We start from the raw sequence: 24,380 nt of genomic DNA, 5'->3' as shown, positions 1-24,380 counted from the left end.
ATGAATTAAAGCTCTGTCTGGGTTTTTGATTAATTAATAAGCTGGAATGGAAGATTGCTGCTAATCCTCCGCCTCGGCCCGTGCTACGAGCATTCTGACAGTTAGTGTGACTCGGGGGTGTTGACTCATTTAAACTAACATATTCATCCTGCTGTAACCAGGTTTCTGTAAGGCAGAATAAATCAATATGTTGATCAATTATTATATCATTTACCAACAGGGACTTAGAAGAGAGAGACCTAATGTTTAATAGAACACATTTAACTGTTTTAGTCTGTGGTGCAGTTGAAGGTGCCATATTATTTTTTCTTTTTGAATTTTTATGCTTAAATAGATTTTTGCTGGTTATTGGTGGTCTGGGAGCAGACACCGTCTCTACGGGGATGGGGTAATGAGGGAATGGCAGGGGGAGAGAAGCTGCAGAGAGGTGTGTAAGACTACAACTCTGCTTCCTGGTCCCAACCCTGGATAGTCACGGTTTGGAGGATTTAAGAAAATTGGCCAGATTTCTAGAAATGAGAGCTGCTCCATCCAAAGTGGGATGGATGCCGTCTCTCCTAACAAGACCAGGTTTTCCCCAGAAGCTTTGCCAATTATCTATGAAGCCCACCTCATTTTTTGGACACCACTCAGACAGCCAGCAATTCAAGGAGAACATGCGGCTAAACATGTCACTCCCGGTCTGATTGGGGAGGGGCCCAGAGAAAACTACAGAGTCCGACATTGTTTTTGCAAAGTTACACACCGATTCAATGTTAATTTTAGTGACCTCCGATTGGCGTAACCGGGTGTCATTACTGCCGACGTGAATTACAATCTTACCAAATTTACGCTTAGCCTTAGCCAGCAGTTTCAAATTTCCTTCAATGTCGCCTGCTCTGGCCCCTGGAAGACAAGTGACTATGGTTGCTGGTGTCGCTAACTTCACGTTTCTCAAAACAGAGTCGCCAATAACCAGAGTTTGATCCTCGGCGGGTGTGTCGTCGAGTGGGGAAAAACGGTTAGAAATGTGAACGGGTTGGCGGTGTACACGGGGCTTCTGTTTAGGGCTACGCTTCCTCCTCACAGTCACCCAGTCGGCCTGCTTTCCCGGCTGCTCGGGATCTGCCAGAGGGAAACTAACGGCGGCTAAGCTACGTTGGTCCGCACCGACTACAGGGGCCTGGCTAGCTGTAGAATTTTCCACGGTGCGGAGCCGAGTCTCCAATTCGCCCAGCCTGGCCTCCAAAGCTATGAATAAGCTACACTTATTACAAGTACCGTTACTGCTAAAGGAGGCCGAGGAATAACTAAACATTTCACACCCAGTGCAGAAAAGTGCGGGAGAGACAGGAGAAGCCGCCATGCTAAATCGGCTAAGAGCTAGTAGCTGCGCTAAGCTAGCGGATCATCTTGACTTTTTCTGATTTCTGTCTGATTAAAGTAAGTCAAAAGACATGTTCAGGGACTAGACAATTTCATGTTTCCATCCCCTGTCATATTTAAAGGAATCGAACTGTAAAAATGAAACATTTGTTAAAAATCATCCTTACAGGTAGCCTGTCCAATTAATTATGGCCTCTGAAAATGGAGGGACAGTGGATAGAAATGCTGTAATTCCTAAATGGTTAATATGATATTTTATTATGCTATATATATTATTTTATTATACTGTTCAATTTCAACTTTCATGTTCACCCAACAGCAAAGGTCATGTGACTGACAGTAAAGGTCATGTGACCAGTGGTTGTTCCTTTGATGCGTGAGCCAGTCCTTTGCTTTATTCTTTATGATGCTTTATACTTTGTCCATGTTTCATACAAAGCCAAAAATATCCAACCTCTCATTCAGTGGTCATTAAGGTGACAGAAGGAGCAAGTGAACATTTTAAACTGAGCCACAGAATGTCTCATTTTGAGGATTATGAGGTGTTGTGTTCTGTTGGTTCTGGCTCATTTGGAACATGTCAGAAAATTAAGACAAAGTCTGATGGCAAAGTAAGTAACACTTTAACTGTTTTTATATGAAAAACTAGAAGCACTCAGAGAGTGCAAACCTCCGCCAAGGCCATGGGGTCACTGACGCCATAACATCTACACGCCGTGGAATCATTGAACTTAAAAAAGTCTAACAATGATGTTTGCTTCAGTAGTAAAAAAAGTTTCATCTGCTGTGACTGGATAGCATGTATCCTTAGCGCTTGGCATCACAGTTTATTGCAACTTGCACCTTTCCCAGAAGCTACTGTCATCTGAGCACTGATATTGATATTGCATGTGCTTATAGACAAAAACAAATAGACAAAATTCAATTTACTATTCAACTAAACTGCAAATATATGAATTTTTTTTTAACATTTATGAAACACTTCTCTAAATAAATAACAGTAAATTCTGAAATAGAACTATTTTTTAAGTGTTGCATGTGCTACACAAGGCCATAGGGTCACTGACCCTAAAGAGATTCCCTCCTTGGCACAGTGATCTATTCAACTATTCAGTGTTACAACCAAAACTATGATACATACACTTTTCTTTCCTTTATATTTGACATCCTTGACCATGAAAACATACCACTAGAACTTGGAATCACTTTTATGTCTTTATTAGTTCAAAAGTTATTGTATAAAAACATTTTTTTGGTAATGGCGCTTTTTTTCTGGATCTAGCTCCATAACATTTGAAGCTACATCAAATCTGATGACACCTTACTGAATCAGTACAGATTCAGCTACAGTTTGGTGTTAGTTGTGCATCTCTAGCTTCATTTGTCACCTCACACTGACACATTTTCTATTTTCCCTATATTTTTGCATATTCTGGATCACTAGATCCAGAATCCAGATCTGATCATCACCAAACTTTGTTGTTTGATAGAACATTTGACTATGTTACACCTTAATTTTTTTAAAGGCTTTCTGCCTTGTTTTTGTGGAATTAGAAACTAGAATGTCAAAATTCCCCCTATCCCGCAATGGTGAAGAATCGTTTAAAAAATTCCTGGATCTGGATCGTGATCCGGATCACCACTAAAATTTAATCACTTGTTCCTCTTGTCATTTCCAACCACTCCACACAATTTCATCAAAATCCGTTCAAAACTTTTTGAGTTATCCTGCTGACAAACAGACAGACAAACAAACAAACTCAACCGAAAACATAACCTCCTTGGCGGAGGTAATTAACTAAACATGTGGTAGTAGATGAAGTTGTTTACTGTTTCTTAACAGTGTAACATTTTACATTTGTTCATCCAAATGTAAATTTTTCTGTCTCACATCTGAGGTCAAGTCTCTCTGACAGCAGATTGACCTTCTGTAAATAAAATGACAAAGTACTTTTTCATGTACGTATCTACAATTATGAGCAACAGACAGAATTTTCGAGTCCCATGTTTCTTGAAATAGAATATCTCCACCTAATGGACATATACCATTAATGCAGTTACACCACAATTCCTCCTGAAAATACAGATAAAATAACAGAAGGATCATTGTGGGGATTTATTTTTAATTTGAGTTTTAAGTGTCATCTTTTTCTGAGTTCTGATTAAACTAAGTCAAAAGACATGTTCAGGGACTTGAAACTTTCATGTATCCATCCCCTGCCATATTTAAAGGAATCTAACTGTAAAAGTGAAGCATTTGTTCAAAAATCATCCTTATACATAGTTTGGCCAAATTATGGGCTCTGAAAATGGAGGGACAGTGGATAGAAATGCTGTAATTCCTAAATGGTTAATATGATAATTTATTAAATTGTATATATTATGTTAGTAAACTGTTCAATTTCAACTTTCAAGTTCACCCAACAGCAAAGGTCATGTGACCAGTGGTTGCTCCTTTATGATGCGTGAGCCAGTCCTTTGCTTTATTCTTTATGATGCTTTATACTTTGTCCATGTTTCATACAAAGCCAGAATTATTCAACCTCTCATTTAGTGGTTGTGAGGTGACAGAAGGAGCAAGTGAACATTTTAAACTGAGCCACAGAATGTCTTATTTTGAGGATTATGAGGTTTTGTGTTCTGTTGGCTCTGGCTCATTTGGAACATGTCAGAAAATTAAGAGAAAGTCTGATGGCAAAGTAAGTAACACTTTAAATGTTTTTGTACAAAAAAATAGCTTAACTTGTGGTAGTAGATGAAGTTGTTTGCTGTCTAACAGTGTAACATTTTACATTTGTCCATCCAAAGCTATATGAAAAAGTAACTAAACTTCTTACGTATTATCTGTTGACTAAAAGAACCTGTGATAACAATAAATAATAAAATATTAAAGGATTATTAACTGAGTGTGAGGTCTGTATGTGTTCAGTGTTTTTCACTCAGACCTCGCTAACACTTGTTACTTACACCTTGGCCTGATATCCCCGTACAGACCGGCAAGCAAGCGTGGTTAATAATTCATTTATTATATGACTATTAAATATATATAAACACACAAACTTACAGTATCACCCGATAATGAAAGCTGCTGACGGCTCGTAGTCAGACCTGTTCACTTCACCTCCATGAAGAACTTGCTAACAGATGGTCGTTAGCTGTTAAGCTTTCAATCTGTGTGTTTTTTCTGATGCTGTTCAAATATTTATGGAGTACATTCATGTCCGACTTGGCTTTTCTAATTGTGTTTTTAGCTTTCAGGTTTTTAACAAATGCAATATGCGTTCCGGACCGATTGTCATGGTAACTGGTCTGATATGAAATATCAGACTGGAAATCAGCCAATTAGAGCACACGTAGCGTCATAGCCATATACCATTGTATTTTATTGTGCAAACTGACACACATGGTTGTGTTGAATTGTGTTAGTTTCAGATGTGTCTTTAATGAAAACCATTCTTATTTGTAGATTCTGGTGTGGAAGGTGGTGAGGTACAGGGAGATGAAGAAGGATCAACTGAAGCGTCTGCTGTCAGAGGTGAAGATCCTGATGGACCTCAGCCACCGAAATATCGTTCAGTACTTCCATCACTTTGTAGACTTGGAGCAGAAAAAGCTCTACATTGTGATGGAGCACTGTGAGGGTGGAGATCTGGACACCCTCATTGAACGCTACCAAATCAGAGGGTAAATCCATCATCCGTCATTTGTCTTAGGATGTTTCAGTCCAGCATCATTTCAGGACGGCTTTACGTCTCTTCTTTTTAGCTCTATTAACTTGCTGTCTGTTCATTCCTGCAGGATGTTTCTGTCCGAGAACTTCATCCTTCGTATTCTACTGCAGTTGGCTTCAGCACTGATGCATTGTCACAGACGGCCGGACAGAACTGTTGTGCTGCACCAGGATTTGAAACCAGCAAATGTTTTCCTGGACAAGAACCTAAACGTGAAGCTGGGTGACTTTGGTCTGGCTGAGGTCCTCCCCAGTAAGGAGCATGTCTGCACGGGTAGAGCAGGGACTCCTCTTTACATGAGTCCGGTGAGTCACTTTTCGTCTCTCTTTCTTTTAAAACAACCTTCTTGTCCTGAGAAATACCAGAGATTTACAAGTACAGGTCAATGTTGAGCACAAAGGGACCTTCCTCAGGAACAGTGGTCATTTCTACACCAGTGGATGATCTACACCTTTAAACATGGTTGTTGGTGGGGAAGTTTAGGTTCATTCAGCAGATCAAAATGTAAACCGAAGAAGGTCCAATTGTGTTCTGCGTGAAATCCGTTACTGGAGTTAGTGAGTCCAGACCAACAGTTCAGACTGACTGCTCCTAAAGTCTGGAATTTCTCTTTAGGAAAAGACAAAGCAAAAAGTCAGAATTGCAACACTAACTTTCATCATAAATGGTGAATTTTCCAGCAGAAACTGTGCAGATTATGCAAACTTTATTGTTTTGTCTGTTTTCCAGGAGAAGATCAATGAGTCACAGTATGATGAGCGATCAGACATCTGGTCTCTGGGGTGTCTGCTGTACAAGCTGTGTGCCTTCGTGTAAGTTCTGCTACTCGGATTTCAGATGATTTTCCTACTTTGTTGACAACACACTGAATAGTTTTTGCTGAATTTTCCTCTTCAGGCCTCCATTTACTGATGGACGAGGGAAAACGCTGGAAGAACGCATCAATCGTGGAACGTTCAGCAGAATCCCTGTCTACTATTCCAACTTCCTGGACTCAATCATTAGGGACATGCTGCAAGTCAATGTGAGATTCATGATATTGAAAATAAATTTGACTTTGGTTTCCATCTGCTCACTCACTTTGGGAATCTCATAAACTGCCCCAAAAAGTTATTTCTGTGCTGCATTAGTGATGGATCTTGATCTTCTGTCTTTCCAGCCCTTCAGGAGGCCGTCGGCAGCAGACATCCTCCACCAGCTGACTGAGAGATTCATCAAGGAAGAGGTGAGATCACCACGTCAGCCTGATCATCGTCTTCCTCAGTCCGTGTCTGTGCAAAACATCAGGCACAGAAAAAAAGAAGCACAGGCACCACAGAAGAAGACGGGCGCAGCCGTGAATGTGAGTGTTATCACCACCAACCAGAGAGGTTCTGTTTACAGACTGTTTGTCTGTTAGAAGGATTTCTCAAAATGTTTTGAGCCAATCTCCACAAAACCTGCTCAAAAGATTTGATCCAGTGGAAGTTCAGTAGCTTTTGAGAAAATGGGTTCCACCATTACACCCTATTTATCAATTTTTAAAAATGAAAATCAGCCTGAAAACACACAATAATTAATTGCACTTTTCTACATCACCTCCAACATTTTATACAGAATGTTTATTCATAAAACATTTTGCAAAGTGAAAATTAATTTTTTTTAAAGTTTCTGCCAGTTTTCTTCATCAACCCCAAAATATAATGTCAGTAACGCCGCCCCCCCCCCCTTTCTTTTTTTTTCAAATCTTTTTATAATTCAGGACAAACAGAAGGAAGCAAAAGCACAAATTCGTGCTCAACACCAACAACGCCCTCCGTGGAGGTGACCTCCATCGAGCCTCGCTGCTCCCCCTTCTTAAAGTGTTCCACTGATACGCCTCAGTCAGCAGAACCAACAGCACCATGAGCCTCTGTGCAGCACCATGAGCCTCTGTGCAGCACAACAACTCAATATTTTGTTGTTTGTACATAAAAATAAGTTTTCTTTTAAAAAAAAAAAAAAGCGAAGTGTGTTTTTTTTGTGTTTTTAAGGGCACCGCAGTGGTTAGCACTGTTTCATCACAGCAAAATGGTTGTGGGTTCGCTTCCCACTTGATCTTTTCTGTGTGGCATGTGCATGTTCTCCGTGTTTGTGTGGGTTCCCTCTGGGTGCTCCGGTTTCCTCCCACTTTCAAAGACATGCAGGTTGGGTGATTTGTTGAATCTTAACTGACTGTGTTTGTCCGTCTATATGTGGCCCTGTGACAGACTGGGGACTTGTCCAGAGTGTTCACCCGCCTTACACAATATGACTGCTAGAATAGGCGCCAGCTGCCCCTTGATCCTTGATTGGAGTAAGCTGGTTTAGAAAATGGATGGATGGAATTTGTTTGAGCTGTTCTTTTCAAATTTGGTGTAATGTCTGACAAACATCTTTTACATAAATACATGAAATTAAAAGATCCGTCCAGAAATGCTGAAGGCTCTGGGTGTGGAGCGACTGTCTTGGATGAGACGTCACTGTGGACTTGGAGAAGGCGTATGATCCGGTAACCCGGGAAATACTGTGGGAGGCGCTGTGGGAGTATAGACTGAGGGGGTCCTTTCTCAGGGCCATCCAATCTCTGTACTCACAAAGTGAGAGCTGTGTTCGAGTTCTCGGCAGTAAGTCGGACTCATTTCCAGTGGTCTCTGACAGAGCTGTGCCTTGTCACCAGTCTTGTTTGTGATATTCATGGACAGGATATCGAGGCGTAGTTGGGGGTGGAAATCTTCAGTTTGGTGGGCTCAGGGTCTCGTCACTGCTTTTTGCAGGTGATGTGGTCCTGCTGGCTTCATCTTGGGGTGATTTTTGATCCCACGCTGGTCTTTGACCTATACATTAGAGATATTATAAGGACTGCTTTCTTCCACTTTCGAAACATAGAAAAATTTTATCTCATGCCGTCCATCATTGATGCAGACTCTGATTCATGCATTTGTCTCTTCTTGAATGGATACTGCAATATTCTATTTTTTGGTTTACTGCAGTCCAGCATTTGGGGTCTCCAGTCGGTCAGATGCTGCTGTCAGAGGTTTTACAAGAAGCATAAAGTTTGAAATTACACAAATTTTGGCATCTCTTCACTGGCTTCCTGTCTCTGTGAGGTTGGATTTTAAGGTTCTGTTACTAACCTATAAAATTATTCATGGACTAGCACCCTACTTTAACCCTACGTACCGCCCCAGGCTCTGCATTCTCAGGGAGCAGGACTACTTTGTATCCCTAAGGTGAATAAAAAGTCTGCAGGCCCCAGAGCATTCTCTTATCATGCACCTATTTGATGATCTCCTTATGGAGATAAAACGGTCAGATTCTGTAGAGACTTTCAAGTCCAGACTTAAGATGCATCTATTGTCCCTCTCATATGGCTCACATACTGGCATAGTATGGAACTATGTTTCCTGTCCTTTTAATTCAGCTTATTAACAATGGAACAGGAGTCAACATCACTTTAATTTCTGGGTCTGTTAGTGAAGCTTGGGCCTAGCTGCCAGCAATTACCTTAGTATATTCTCTCTGCTTCCCTGTCGATTTACTGCTGGTGAACTTATACCTTAGGTATTTGTGGCCGACTGATTCTGCTCTTTTTCTGTCTGTCTGAGGCACTGAAGAGACTGTGTGAGGCTGACAGCTACACAACATAGGGAGCTGGACTGACCACAAGATGTCCTTTCAGAGATGTTTGCTGTGGGGGCTGGACTGGCAGGGGCACAGTATCTGCACACAGATTGTAGTGCTGGGACAGTCTGAGCCAGAAAGTACAGGAGTGAATTTTTGTCCCAGTCCAGCCCTGATTGTCATTATGGTCTATTTCGTGTTGAGGGGGGAGATTTCATCCATTTTGGAATAAGGCTGTAAAATAAAATGTGGAAAAAGTGAAGTGCTGTGAATACTTTCTGGATGCAGTGTGTACAGTTTATTGCTCTGAGCATAGCTGAGACAATTCAGAGAGGACTCTTTTTTATTGGGGGGGAGGGGGGCTTTAGCACTTGGAGAGGTGGATGTATTCATTTTTCCTTTAGACTGTAACAGCTGTGAAATTTTCAGAAATAAATGGTTGATTTTAGTGAACACAACAGCTGCCAGCTGCATCAAGTAGATTCGAGTTAATGTCATAGTGAGAGGCCAACGCTCGCCTCAGTCGCTGTCACGCAAAGCAACTGTGCTCCCCAAGTTTACAAAACTTTATGACTTAAAACATCTTATACTAAAAAGATAGGAAAAAAATTCCCCCCATCATATTCATGGAGTATGAAAGTATCTATAAAGAACAAAACCGTTTGGTGTACCAGGCTGTAAATATGTTTATTTACGCTCTCAAGTTGGACATTTTAAAATGGACTCCTACAGGAATGTGCTGTTTTGGAGCCAGCCTCAAAAGGCCAGCCAAGGAACTGCAACTTTCTGCATTTCTGATCGGGCTTCAACTGATGCCATCAAAGTTTACTGCTTGTAGCTAAAATTTGATACAGAACCTCACAGGAGACTCTGCTCACATGCAGAGTGACACAGTGAGGACAAGTCTGGGCTTTTAGGGAGGAGCGAATGCGTACAGGTGCGCAGAATCGATCACACAGAGCAAAAGTTGAGCTTCTTGCAAACTAAAATGTGGCACCACAAAATAAATGGACTCTAAAATGAAAGATTTTTTTTTGAATCATCATTCAATACATATATCGCACATCAGTCCACTAAAAGGACCCTGCAACAAGTAACAATCTGTGAACCAGAATGGCTTTGGTTTCCCATTGCAGATGCCCCGTCTCTACTTAGCAGAGTGCAGAGCCTGGTGTCTGATGAGGTTGCTGAGGAAAGAGAAATTCTTGCCACATTTGGCGCAATGGAACTTTTTCTCTCCGGTGTGTACGCTCTGGTGGACCTTTAGGTTGGTAGAGGTGGAGAACTGCTTCCCGCAGTGAGGACACGGGAACGGCCTTTCCCCTGTGTGGACCATCTGGTGGCGCTTCAGGCTGCAGAACTGTCCAAAGCTCTTCCCACACTGGGTGCACTGGTACGGTTTCTCCCCGGTGTGAACACGCTCGTGAATGCGTAGCTGACACTGGTGAGCGTAGCGGCGTGAGCAGAAGGTGCAGGCATACGGAAGGCACTCCTGCTGCTGCAACTGAGGCTGGACTGGACCAGACTCCCTGTTCTCACTGGTCGATTGTGGAAAAAGTCGGTTTTGATTGGAGAAGTGAGCATCGCCCTGTGGAACACCAGACCAGGGATGCTGTGTTTGCTGTTGCTGGGATTCCACAGTTCCCAAAGCAACCGCAGGATTATTAAAAGTTGAAAGATGATACCTGTGAGCTCTGTTACCATCAATCATAGTGTCAGTGGGCGGGTCAGGAATGTGAACACTCAGGATGGACTGATAGTCTGATGTGCCACCAACATTCTCCTGATCCGCGAGTCCTCCGCCACCTCCTCGTTTGGACAACAGTGCCACCATGCCGCCTTGCTCCACTTCAGGCGGAAGCGAGTGGCTGATGTTAAATGTTGACATAATGCTTTCCTGGTCTGCATCCTGGTTGGGCTTTTGTGAACCAGACGTCATCCTGCAGGTGTTTGTTCTTGTCTGACTGAAGGATGAGCTTCCTGGATGAGATCCCAGTGAGTATGTGGAACAAGACGACTGCTCCATGACTTCAGTGTGGCTGTTCTCCTGCCAGTCCTGCTGCGTTTGTGAAGAACTGCAGTTTCCTCCTGCTGTTAAGATCGCTTTGGAGCACACAAATACACAAACCCCATCAGAGAAGATTTTTTTAAGTGTCATTTCATAAGGCGGCAGCTAAGTAACTTCATTAATCGATTGTTTGGTCCATAAAAATGTTGATCAGTGTGTCTCAAAGCCCAAGATAACATTCTCAAATGTCTTTTGCCTCCAACCAATATATTCAGTTTACTGTTCAAGAAACCAGGAAATAAGATTGGAAAAAATGATCAAAACAATTGTCAATTAATTTACTAATTGATTAATTATTGCAGCTCCAGCATTAAGTTTAAATATGAATTAGCAACTACACATCAACTATAAACTGCACATGATGAATATTTGCATATTTGGTGTTTTAAGTACTTGTTGGCAATTTTCTTAATGCATTATGACAAAAAAACAATATTTACAGTTGTAAAACACACGCATACCTTCATCCAGATTTTCTTCCTTGTTCTGAGCACAGCTCATGTTTTTTGGACATCCCTGGCCCTGGAAAGAAGAGGAAAATATTCTTCTGAAATAATCCAAGAGCCCCCAAATAGTCAATATTTATTAATCAGTTGCAATGGTCTTCTTATGTTTAATTGTAATCTATAAATAGTAATATATAAAACTCACTCAATATTTAAAAATGGCTTAAAATGTATTAAAGTCTTCCAACAGTGACACTGCTAGAATCAGAAATACATCTTGTTTATTGTCTCACGGTGTGTAAATATTTAACTTGAGTCCAGCCAGAGAAGAACTGGAAATACACACATTAACCGTAAACTTGAAAAATATTTTATTAGCATATTTACAACTACAATGCGTGCACATGTGTAATATCCTTTGTGGGGACATGGCAACAAATAGGCTGTTAAGAAAATTCAACTCAAAATATAAATCACTAAAATATCACAAAAGGATTATTTACAGTGCATCTGGAAAGTATTCAAAGCCTTTCACTTTTTCCTTTCACATTTTGCTATGTTACAGCTTTATTCCAAACTTGATGAAATTCATTTGTTTTCCTCAAAATTATACACACAATACCCCATAATGACAATGTGAAATAAGTTTACTTTTAGATTTCTTGCAAATTTATTAAAAAAACAAAACAAAACACAACAAAAAACTAAGAAATCTAAGAAGAAAACCAAGAAGTATTCACAGACTTTGCCATGAAGCACAAAATTGAGCTCGGGTGCATCCTGTTTACACTAATGGTCCTTGAAATGGTTCTACAGCTTAGCTAGAGTCCACCTGGGGTAAAATCAGTTGCTTGTACATCATTTGGAAAGGCACACATCTGTCTACATATAAGGTCCCACAGTAGACAGTGCATGTCAGAGCACAAACCAGGCATGAAGTCAAAGGAATTGTCTGTAGACCTCTGAGACAGGATTGTCTCGAGGCACAAATCTGGGGAAGGTTACAGAAACATTTCTGCTGCTTTCAAGGTCCCAATGAGCACAGTGGCCTCTATCATCTGTAAATGGAAGACATCTGGATCCACCAGGACTCTTTCTAGAGCTGACCGCCCGTCTAAACTGTGATCGGGGAAAAAGGGCCTTCATCAGGGAGGTGACCAAGAACTCGATGGTCACTCTGTCGGAGTTCCAGCATTCCTCTGTGGACAACCTTCCAGAAGGACAACCATTTCTGCAGCAATCCACCAATCAAGTCTGTGTGGTAGAGTGGCCAGACAGAAGCCACTCCTTAGTAAAAGGAACATGGCAGCCCACCTGGAGTTTGCTAAAAGACACCTGAAGGACTCTCAGACCATGAGAAACAAAATTCTCTGGTCTGATAAGACAAAGATTGAACTCTTTGACTTGAATGCCAGGCGTCACATTTGGCGGAAACACCGCTGGCAGCACACCTACAGTGAAGCATGGTGGTGGCAGCATCATGCTGTGGGGATGTTTTTCAGCAGCAGGAAATGGGGGACTAGTCAGGATTGAGGGAAAGATGAATGCAGCAATGTACAGAGACATCCTGGATGAAAGCCTGCTCCAGAGCTCTCTGAACCTCAGACTGGGGTGACTGTTCATCTTTCAGCAGGACAATGACCCTAAGCACACAGCCAAGATATCAAAGGAGTGGCTTCAGGACAACTCTGTGAATGTCCTTGAGTGTCCCAGCCAGAGCTCAGACCTGAATCTGATTGCACATCTCTGGAGAGATCTGAAAATGGCTGTGCACCAACGCTCAACCTAATGGAGCTTGAGAGGTGCTGCAAAGAGGAATGGGCAATGGCCTCATAAAACAGATGCAACATCAGGAAGATATAACTCTTTGCTGATGCATTTCAGAGTACATTCCATTTGAATTTTTTTTTAAGTCTTGAAATGGGGGAAAAAAAAAAAAATTGAAAGGTGTTTGCAATTAGTATTTGACTGAGTAACAATGTCTGACCTCAGCTGATTGTATTTCTTAGACACTGGGATATAGACCATATAATACAAAAAAACAAGGTCAACTTCCAAAAAAGGATAAATACAGTAGGATCAGACCTAATGAAAAATATAATCAACAGCAACAGTAAACCATAGAAAAGGGAAGTCAACAAGACTAGGGAAAAACTGCAAATAATGGATCAAACAAGCAAAGGAGATATAAAAAGAAAAATAGGTTTACAGCTAATGAAGAATATTAAAGAACAAGGAGAGATCAAATCAAAGGTAAAACACTACATTGAAAACGTAAAAAACGTTGGAAACAGGAAAAAGGAAACCCTACCTGGACAAACAAAACAGGATGGAAGCACACAGCATCATGATGGCAAGAACAAGAATACTGGCAGTAAAATGCAACTATAGGAATAAATATGCCAATGTATCCAGTAGGTTCTGCAATACTGAGGAAGAAACCCAAAAACATATACTAGAAGAATGCCAGCAAATCAATAGGCAAGAGCACCCGAAAGTAACAACTGAGGATATCTTTGAAGAGGATACAATTAAACTAAGAGAAACTGCAAAAGCTCTTACAGAAATACCAATGTGCTGCTCCCCCCTCAAAATGGTAGGGTAACACCCAGCAGACCTGGGAACGCACACGAGACGAGACTCTACAATGGTATCCTAAACACTTCACAAATATGCATTCATCCACACACACACACACACACACACACACACACACACACACACACACACACACACACACACACACACACACGTTTAATGATCACAACTGATCGAACATTCTTTGAGTAACTCATCTATTTGCAAAAATTCTTAAAACTTCCCTCCATATTTCCTGGAAGGTCACAATGCTCACAAATACTTCATCTCACAGGTGCCACAGTCACTAGCCCCCCCTCAAAAGGTTGGGCCCAACAGGAAGCTACAATAAGCCAATTCAGCACCTCAGTCTGTGCGGTGCGTGCTGGGCCGGGTCGAAATTCATAGCTACCCAAAGCACACCATAAGCTCCGACAACAATGTAAATATTGCAGATTTTGAGTGCTGGAAAGTTGACGTTTTGACAGAATTCAGCAGGTGGAAAGCAAAAGAAATAACTTGGCTGACGCACTCACTCTACAAAATGGCAATGTAGTTTTAACTGAAGAAGACAAATGAGAGGCCATTAAAAAAAAAGAACATAAATCTTTACCGACAACTGACGCTGACAATTCCCGATCCGTTACAACTACCAGATGGTTGGGAAAACGAGACATCTGCAGCACGCAAAAGCCCCCTTGTATGTATGTAGATATTAACAGGTATGTCATACAGAAAGACAAGCAAAACTTGCATGGCTACGCAACGCACAGGTTATACAGACTGAGACTTGTCCATTTCTAGGTTTTCATATAGCCTATATTCTGTATGCCGGTAATATACACCATGTAGATATAAATATGATAAGCAGTGCACTGTACTACACATTATGAATCACCAGATCTATGCAGTAGTATACAGTAATAGAGACATTACATTAGCAAATATCTGTTGGATATGTAACAGATAAAAAGTAAAAACAGTAATTATAACTTACTAATTTAGTTCACTCAGCACATTCTTCGGGATCTTGTAATTCCATTGGAAAAGTGTGTAGGATGTACAATGAATCGCAAATGCAATGTGCAGTGGCTTGTTTCCACTCCTGTGCTGAGAAAATTTGCTGTTTCCATTTTTGCATCCCACACGAGTCATCCACGGAACAATGTGGACCTGGCATGCTGCTTTAACACTGCTTAAAACTGCTAATTTAACTTTATGGGCAAATGATAAATACATCTCTCACACACACACTCCGGTAACACAGATTCTATGCTTTGTTTACTGAAGGGGGGTACGCGTAACGTTTGACCGGAAGATCACATCCAGCAGTCACCAACTTTCTTGTATTCCAATTCTTCTCGCAAAAAAAAAAAAAAAAAAAAAAAAGTTAATCTTTTAGACGATAAAAATATCTGATAAGCTTTGCCGTTTCCAGCAGCGGCTACAAGTCGTAAAGGACACTCCCACATCACCTGATAGGTGGTTACTTTCAGGAGGTGGGGACAGACTGGTTGTCTGTCTGGGTAGTTAACATCCAGGTCACACAGTGGTTCTGTTGTGTGGTGGATGTGGTGGTGCTCATAACCTGATCTGAACAATCAGGTTTTAGCTGAGCTAAACTATTTAGTCAGATTATCTCAAAGGAAGCATGACTGCAAAACTGTTGAAGCAACAGAAGATTTTCAGTCTTATGTGACACATCTTTAATTTATTTTGTGCAACAGAGAGCTGACTGTGTGTCTTTGCTGTTTGTGGCTCACAGGAAACAGCATGTGGTTCTAAATTTTACTGTTTCCGTTTTACTTAAGAATGAAACGTAGCGGGGCACGCCCCATGACTGAGGGGTTAAGATGTGTACCACATGTTCCAGAATGTGGTTTGCCTTGTCCCCATGTTTGAATTCCAGCAGGAAAAGTCTTCACTCACCGTCTTCGAGTCCCTGTTTTCAGGTCTCTCTCACAGTCTACAGTATGAAATGCGGAAAATAAAAATGAAATGTGGCACCAGCATCATTTACAACCCATTCAAGTTAAAAAAAAATTTGTTCATTCATTTTCTCAACCCACTTATTCCAGTCATTATTATTTATTTATAGTTATTATTATTAGACTTATTCCAGATCCTAGTGGTCAATGGGAGAGAGGCATGGATCATCCTGTTTGGACAGACCATCAGTCCATCACTGGGCCACATATAGACAAACAAATTGATGCTCTCACCTACAGACAATTTAGAGTCACCAGTTCAGCTAAGCTGCATGTGTTTGGAAATGGAAGGAAACCAGAGCAGCCAGAGGGAACCTACATAAACATACGGACAACATGCAAACTCTACACACCAGGCGGGAAGCAAACATGGGACCTTCTCACTGTGAGGCAACAGTGCTAACCACCTAGCCACCGTGCCGCCCATTTCTTGTTTTACCACGAGTGAATTTGTAAACTGTAATCATGTCATCTCAAATGCATTATTTATAAAGGATATATTTAGGGTAGGATCAGGTGTTTCTGTTGCATTTTCATCTGCAAGAGGTAGAGCAGCACAATAAGAGTAACAAGTCAACTATGGTATAGGAGAGACTCTGTGTTCAGTGAGAAAAAAAACAAAAAACTGTATATACTGGGATCGGGCCAAAATGTGTTTGAACATATCAGCATATCTAGTAATGTGACATTACGCATCTATTTTCCTGTAAATTACATTGGTTTAGCTGAAAAAAAGAAAAACCAGAAAACTTTCATGTTAACACTCCTCATAAGCACAAGACCATCTACAAACAGGAGGAAGTCAGCAGTCTTACACATGTAATTTAGGCAATTATCTGGATTTATGAGTGTTTGATGAATGATGCATGTCACACTCACAAGAAAAAAAAAACAACAAAAAGCAGGTACAGATAATTTACCAAAGTGTTCTTGAAAGAGGCTGAATGACTCTTGCAGCAAGTCTAATTTGCTCCTCAGTAAGACTGGACACAACAGTTTAAGGAAGTAAAAAAAGAAAGGATCAGTCAAGATTTTAAAGTCAATGAATCAATACAGTGCCAAAAAGACTTCTGTAGGCAACACTTTCATTTCATCAATCCTCGGTCGGAGCACTGAACTCTGAGTGTGACAGTTCCACTCTGTGATTTGTATTCTTTTGGTGCCTCTTCAGGTTGCTGGGATGGGAAAAGCGTCGGTTGCACACCAAACATGTGAAGGGCCTTTCGCCTGTATGAACATTTCTGTGGATTTCCAGTTGACTCGGACACACAAAGCTTTTTCCGCACACCTGACAGGTGTAGGGCTTCTGCCTCCTGTGCCTCGCCATGTGTTTCTGAAGTTCAGATTCCAGCGAGAAGCGCTTGGTGCAGCTGGTGCACCTATATGGCCGCTCCATAGTCACGGCACGGAGGAAAGCCGCATGCATACCTTTTGAATTTCCAGGTCTTTGATCAAAATGTGAAAATGGTTTCTGGGAGTTCCGATGAGACTGAGTGAGACGACCAGGCAGTGGAACGTGAGAAGAGCTGGGCTGGTAGAGGGGTTTGTCTTTAGTTTCAGAGTCCTCGTACGCGGTGCTGTAGTTGGGAGTCATCAGGGTAACAGATGTTCCAGGTGTCCCATCCTGGGGGAGAATCACACACTCTGCCTGGGATGTCAAATTGACTTGCACGGAATTCTTCTCTGCTGGTTGAAGCTGAGCAGGCTGAATAATGGAAGGTGTAAAGTTTTCATGTCCATCTCGCCCGCTGCCTGCTTCCTTGTTTGTTTGGTCTAAAACTATTCTGTTTGACCACTGGCACTCCTCGTCTTCCCTCTCTGAACTCAGCCCATCAATTTTGACGGTCACCTCTGACACAGAGAACTGCGTATGGTGGCTGCCGTTAGCATTATAACCGACCTCGCTGTTGGCTACAGGCACTTTATTATCTTCATCTTTCTTATTTTTTGGTACATCATCACAGCAAAGTGATGTGACATCCCAGTGTGGCGCCACGTCTCCACACTGTCTCATGTCAACGCTTACATCCAGTAGCTGATTCTCCCCTGCTCTTATGCCTCCATCTCTTAAATCCAACTTGGAATTGTGGGTATTGCCTGATTCAGGTGAGTTGATGACAACAAGGGTGATGATGTTGGATCCACTGACCTCCGTTTCACTGTGACCTCTGGCCGCTCGGGTGTCGCCAGCGTCCTCTGACCCAGGAGCAAGCGGTACAACAGTCTCCTCGTGTCCTCTGGTGCTAATGCAGCCATCTACTGCTGGCTCATGAATGATGCCGCTGCTTTCTACTGCTCCCTCCACCTTGACAATCAGGAGCTCGTCATCCTCAGGCTCTGCCAACTGATTATTAGGAAGAGATTTCTGGATGAATAATTCATTCAGAAAAATGCCAAATCTTTTTGTTGTAAGAAAATGCGACATTATTGTGCTGCAGATAATTTTGGGCACAGAATAAAACGTTCAATTATATGTAACAGTAATTGCTCATTAAATATCACAGAATAAATTATTCAGATTCTCAAATCCCAAAAAAGAACCACTTCTAATCAATATTCGAGACCAAAATCAACTTGATCTGAAATTAGGAACACCCTTAAATACATACAGAAAAAAAATGATGCCTTGTTAATTTGATGTGACTTGCTGTGCTGTAGTTTATAACTTTGGACTGAAAGTAATTGGGGGGGAGGGGGGGGGTTTACTCAGTTGTGCAAAATAAAAATGTTCTATGTATGAACACTGTAATAAGATTTCATGTTCATACATTCAACTGCAAGTTAATCTTATTTTTTCTACCTCTGTTTTGGTGGTGGTGACAACCTCCTGATCAGGGTCCTGGTCCAGATTAATTGGCTGGGTCTTCTGCAGAGGCCGCTGAGGTTCTGGGCTGCGATTGAGAAACCTGGGTCTGCTCAGTTGATTGGGGCCTGAGGGAAGAGAGTATGAAGGGAATGATGACCCACTCACTTGAATATAACAATGAAATAATTTGCAAATCATCATGTTGCTTTTATGTACATTTTACATGGCAACCCAACTTTTGGAGTTTTTCTTCAGTATTTCTTTCCCAGAAAAACATGTGAACATTTTTAAGTCAAGACTAAATGAAATTTGGCCACACATAACATGAAGTATCTTGGGATTGTGCTGCCTGCAATGAAATCAAAGTAAGAGACTGCGTTTTATTTTATCATTAATTTGCATTTAACCATACCATCCCAACAGTTTCTGATTTGATGTAACAGTCTAGCTGCTGGTTTGAAGTTTTGCTGGTGAAGAATTATGAAGAAGACTTCCTTCATTATTCTATTCCCTTTGTGGCAGCAAAACAGTCCGCGAGCATGATGCTACCAACACGCTTAACAGCTGGAATAATGTTCTTGGGGTTGAATGTCTCACCTTTACGCCTCCAAACATATCTCTGTCATTGTTTTTTTTTTTCTTTGTCCATTCAGCTCAGAATGCACCGGGGCTCCAGAACCATGGACACTGTTAGTAAGCAACACTGAGGCGCTTCAGTCATATACATTTTTTTTAAATCAACCTCCCAGAACACATTTTACATCATTGCTAATAGCAGCAATATGATCTTATCTCAGTGGCTAGCATGCTTTTGCAGGTTTTAGTTGACACAGGTCATGCATATGTGTGTTCTCTGCTCTCCATTATATATATCATTTGCTGTACTGTAGTTTTTGAAGTGTCTTTAATTCAGGACACAGTTCCTCCTTGCCATAAATGCACTGTACAATATTGATTTTATGGCAGGAAAAAAAATAACAGTTCCTGGGGACTGAGCTTTGCACATCACCACAGTGCTTTGCATCACACTGCAACAGAAATCTATATTATTTCAATATCAATACTCAACTAATAATGCCTGATGCCACATTTTCTGTAAGCTGTACAATCAGAGAAGTGTGCGTGTGTGCACAAGTGTAGATGTGAATTATGTGGTTTGCAGAAGTTTGCAGGTTAAGTCACACCCACAGTAACTTTGTACCAGATTATGTATGAACCAAGTACAACGTGCCAGAGTTAAATTATACTTTTTTATAGGAGTTAATTATAGTTTATAAGCAGTGTAACTGGTGTGATTATTGATCAGGGCTAAAATTAGTTTAAGATTATTAGCAGCAGTACAAAGGCCTTTTCTTTTCTGTATTTCTTCTGCTTTTAAAACCACATTCAATATGTTCTAACAGGTGGTTCATCTCTGCTCTTTCCAAAACATGGCTGTTGCGATTATTTTTTTATGCTTGTAGTTGGATTTAGGTTAATGTTCATGTAGTGTTCTCACTGTGAAACAGGGCTGCAAGTTAACTATTATTTTCCACAACCAATTAATCAGCAGATTATTTCCTCAATTGTTAGAGTTCTCATTAGGTCTGTAAAATGTAAAAAAAAAATAAACAGTTGAAATATGTTAATCAATGTTATCCAGAGCCCAAGATGATAATTTCAAATATCTTGTTTTGTCCACAGCCCAAAGATATTCACTTTACTGCCAGACAGGAGTAAAGCAGCAGGTAAAATAAACCAGAAAATATTCAAAATTAAGAAGCGGAATTTAGATTTTTTTTAAACTACTCAAAATCAATTCCCAGTGTAGGAAAATGCATTAAAAAGTCATCTGCATAATGATTTTTACTCTGAAGGTCTGTATTTGACTATCTCAACTGTCATCATCGAGACATTTATGGTTTACTGTAGGCATGAAAAGACTTAAGGTTTAAAATCGTGAGCAAATTTTACTTGTCTACCAGGTAAGACTTGACACGCGGTATGACAGGAGTCTGAAACTGTCACAATGAAATTATTCTGCACATAACACTTCCTGAATGTAGTTACAGTTTAGTGTTAGGGTTAACACGATTAACGTTATCAGTGAAAATCTAGTAGTGTTCGAGGATAATCTCAGCACATAACACCGGGTTAACTCCTGTTGCCGCAGATGTGACTGGACTCGCAACCTTGCAAATCATGCAGGAGTGGTCATAAATCTTCATTACATCCTGCAAGTTTGAGTTTCAAACTTTGGATAACTTGACCTAAGCTCACTTCACTTCCACACATCTCAATTTTGTCAATGAGCAGACCTGTCTACTTTTTATACTCCTTTTGTTGTGGTTTTTCATACAAAATAAAATCTATTTCATATGTGCCACATTTGTAAACAACTTTCTGCCATTTCCTTTTCACCATTTAAAGCACATTCAGAAATGAAAACCAAGTTACTACAACCCCTGGCAAAAATGATGGAATCACCGGCCTCGGAGGATGTTCATTCTGTTGTTTAATTTTGTAGAAAAAAAAGCAGATCACAGACATGACACAAAACTAAAGTCATTTCAAATGGCAACTTTCTGGGTTTAAGAAACACTACAAGAAATCAAGAAAAAAAGATTGTGGCAGTCAGTACGGTTACTTTTTTAGACCAAGCAGAGGAAAAAAATATGGACTCACTCAATTCTGAGGAATACAAGTAAATTATGGAATCACCCTGTAAATTTCCATCCCCAAAACTATCACCTGCATCAAATCACATCTGCTCGTTGACACTGACCCTATGTCATGAAATTGACCCTATGTGTCTTTTTGCAAGGAATGTTTTCAGTTTTTGCTCTATGGCAAGATGCATTATCATCTTGAAAAATGATTTCATCATCCCCAAACATCAGAAAAGTGTCCAAAATATCAATGTAAACTTGTGCATTTATTGATGATGTAATGACAGCCATCTCCCCAGTGCCTTTACCTGACCATTGTTTTTTTCTGTTTAGGTGTTAATGATGGCTTTCGTTTAGCTTTTCTGTATGTAAATCCCATTTCCTTTAGGTGGTTTCTTACAGTTCAGTCACAGACGTTGACTCCAGTTTTCTCCCATTCGTTCCTCATTTGTTCTGTTGTGCACTTTCGATTTTTGAGACATATTGCTTTAAGTTTTCTGTCTTGACGCTTTGATGTCTTCCTTGGTCTACCAGTATGTTTGCCTTTAACAACCTTCCCATGTTGTTTGTATTTGGTCCAGAGTTTAGACACAGCTGACTGTGAACAACCAACATCTTTTGCAACACTGCGTGATGATTTACCCTCTTTTAAGAGTTTGATAATCCTCTCCTTTGTTTCAATTGACATCTCTCGTGTTGGAGCCATGATTCATGTCAGTCCACTTGGTGCAACAGCTCTCCAAGGTGTGATCACTCCTTTTTAGATGCAGACTAATGAGCAGATCTGTTTTGATGCAGGTGTTAGTTTTGGGGATGAAAATTTACAGGGTGATTCCATAATTTATTCCTCAGAATTGAGTGAGTTCATATTTTTTTTCCCTCTGCTTGGTCTAAAAAGGTAACCGTTACTGACTGCCACAATCTTTTTTTTCCTGATTTCTTATAGTGTTTCTTAAAGCCAGACAGTTGCCATTTGAAATGACTTTACTTTTGTGTCATGTCTGTGATCTGCTTTTTTCCTACACAATTAAACAACTGAATGAACATCCTCCGAGGCCGGTGATTCCATAATTATTGCCAGGGGTTGTAGTAGTAGCTTTACACATAGTGATTTGCCTTCTGCAGTACTTAGAAATAAGGACAAGCAAAACTGTCTCCAACAGCAAAGTGCACAGCAGTTGCACCACTGAGAAAAGTTTCACTTTTCAAAAGCACGAAATAAAAATAATTAATTCCCAGGCATTGAAGTTCAGACTTGAGAACACTTCAGGCCCCAAAAACTCAGCATAGTCCCTGACGTTTGTGACACTCCAGCTGTTTTCACACATATTTTAACGTGTTAACTTTGTGCTGCCTTCACGTACCGGTCGGTGGTTCCCTGCTATGCCGATTGAGGAGGCGCACTCCGGGGAAGCGGCTGCCGCCGGAGCCGTCGGATCCCCTGGTTCTCTCAGCTCGGTACCTGGCGACCTGCAAATCTAGCAGTTTGATTTTTCGCCGGAGGAACTCGTTCTCCTTCTGGCTCCGAGACATTTCCAGCTGGACTACGGCGTAGCCGTCATCCACTACTTTGCAAATTTCAGCGACGGCGGCGTTAGCGAGCACCTCCATGATGGAGGCAATCTGAGAATGGAAGTCCACGGCGGACGACATTGTTCGACAACAGAGCTTTGAGCTAAAAACACGGACCGGTCTTTTTTTTTTAAACAAAGTAACAACTATTAAAAAAAACACACACAAACAAACGCGATGCTATCTGAAATACATAACTGTGTCTAAGAACAAGAGGAAGATAACACTAGTCTTTGTCTTTTTTCTTCTTCGTGGTTTACGGCGGATGGAAAACAAAATTACCAGAATTGTGCGCTGCCGCCACCTACAGTTCTCAGACCAGTCCTGCAGACGACGAGGCGCAAACTTGTACCAACAATCATTTAAGTTGCCTGTCATACGTGATAAAGATGCGTTGAAAATGGTGCACTTATGTGCACGTTACATCTGAACAATTTTTGTTTGCATGTAAAAGCTGAGTTAAAAGCCAAACGTTGGCACTGCCGTGACAGTGGTGACGTCTTGTTGCTGTAGCTAGCACTGCCCTCTGGCGGTCATCTATAGAACCGCTGTTACATAGGTAGCTCGTTTTCTGCAACCTGGACGTCGCTTGTACTTTATGACCCGACACCGCCATCTGGTGTCCTTAATGAATAAATGAAAAATGAAAAATCATCTCAAATTAAATAAATAAAAAAAAGCCCACAACTTTGAATTTTATCATGTTTACAAAAAGAAAAAACAAAACAAAACAAAAACAACAACAAAAAGCAATAACCAAAGCATGTTATTCAATGGTTTTTCTTTGAATATTATTTACATGACAGGCTTACGCATGTACACGAGCAAAAACTCACAATGGAAAAAAGCTACATTTAATCTCACACAAACATCCAGTTAGCATAATGATAATGTATTTGTTTTGTACAATGCAACTGGCAAAGGCTAAAGCAAACAAGAATATAAAGACTCTGTAAACAGTTTAAGTAAATTCAAGTATCTGTCTTGAGGTTTTGTGAAGGTTTTAGTCCCACAGACAGAGTTATAGCAACACTGAATGAAACCAAAAGCTGTAAATGATGTAGTGTGGTTAGCAAACAACAGGAGAAGCTCTAGCTGGTAAAATGACAGAAAATGCAATGAATACAATACAAAATCACATCTCTTATAAATGCCCACTTTTTAAGAAACTTCAGCACAATCAATGGAAATCTTTCCATGTATAAAGTGATATCCAGCTTAACAGCCTGAAGCACCTTCTTACTGCTCCCAGGAACAAATGTGCAACAGGCAGAAAAACAAACAAACAACAACAGGAAGGATGTGCACAAAAACAGTTCCTCTGGAAATTACAGCTGATGACATCTTGACCATTTGTAAGGAAAAGTAAAACATGTGAAGCAGTTCTGGATTTTGTGGCTTAACTACAAAAGAGTAATTTCACCATATTTTACCCTCCTCGATATGAAACTCACAACTTCTACGTTACAGTTTGTCAAAATTATCTCCAACTTCCTACAATAAAAAAAAAAAATAAATAAAAATAATGACGTGCGCTTTTGTCACCTCTTGTAGTACC

General features: G+C 40.7%; 2 protein-coding genes across 4 annotated transcripts; one reads left to right on the top strand and one right to left on the bottom strand.

The window, feature by feature from the left end:
* The first annotated feature begins 3,971 nt into the window (after window positions 1-3,971).
* LOC117526630 (serine/threonine-protein kinase Nek2-like) lies at window positions 3,972-6,495 on the top strand. Its single transcript, XM_034188683.1, has 6 exons — window positions 3,972-4,064; window positions 4,832-5,049; window positions 5,164-5,401; window positions 5,826-5,908; window positions 5,994-6,120; window positions 6,256-6,495. The coding sequence occupies exons 1-6, from the start codon at window positions 3,972-3,974 to the stop codon at window positions 6,493-6,495; spliced, it is 999 nt and encodes a 332-aa protein (XP_034044574.1).
* Window positions 6,496-9,841: 3,346 nt separating this feature from the next.
* LOC117527065 (zinc finger protein 782-like) lies at window positions 9,842-23,082 on the bottom strand. Of its 3 annotated transcripts, XM_034189242.1 has the most exons (5): window positions 22,615-23,082; window positions 18,597-18,727; window positions 17,946-18,140; window positions 11,247-11,307; window positions 9,842-10,820 (listed from the first exon to the last, which is right to left on the bottom strand). In XM_034189242.1, exons 1-5 carry the CDS (start codon window positions 22,901-22,903, stop codon window positions 9,865-9,867), a joined length of 1,632 nt encoding a protein of 543 aa, XP_034045133.1. In that variant the 5' UTR covers window positions 22,904-23,082; the 3' UTR covers window positions 9,842-9,864. The 3 variants fall into 3 exon arrangements, with proteins under 3 accessions (XP_034045133.1, XP_034045134.1, XP_034045132.1); XM_034189243.1 differs by lacking the exon at window positions 17,946-18,140; XM_034189241.1 differs by lacking the exons at window positions 9,842-10,820; window positions 11,247-11,307 and having other exon boundaries at window positions 12,976-18,140.
* Between the last annotated feature and the right edge of the window lie 1,298 nt (window positions 23,083-24,380).

Source organism: Thalassophryne amazonica, chromosome 15, assembly GCF_902500255.1.
Source record: "Thalassophryne amazonica chromosome 15, fThaAma1.1, whole genome shotgun sequence".
Taxonomy (NCBI): domain Eukaryota; kingdom Metazoa; phylum Chordata; class Actinopteri; order Batrachoidiformes; family Batrachoididae; genus Thalassophryne; species Thalassophryne amazonica.
Note: the sequence above shows the minus strand (reverse complement) of the source record. Positions and strands in the feature narration are given on the sequence as shown.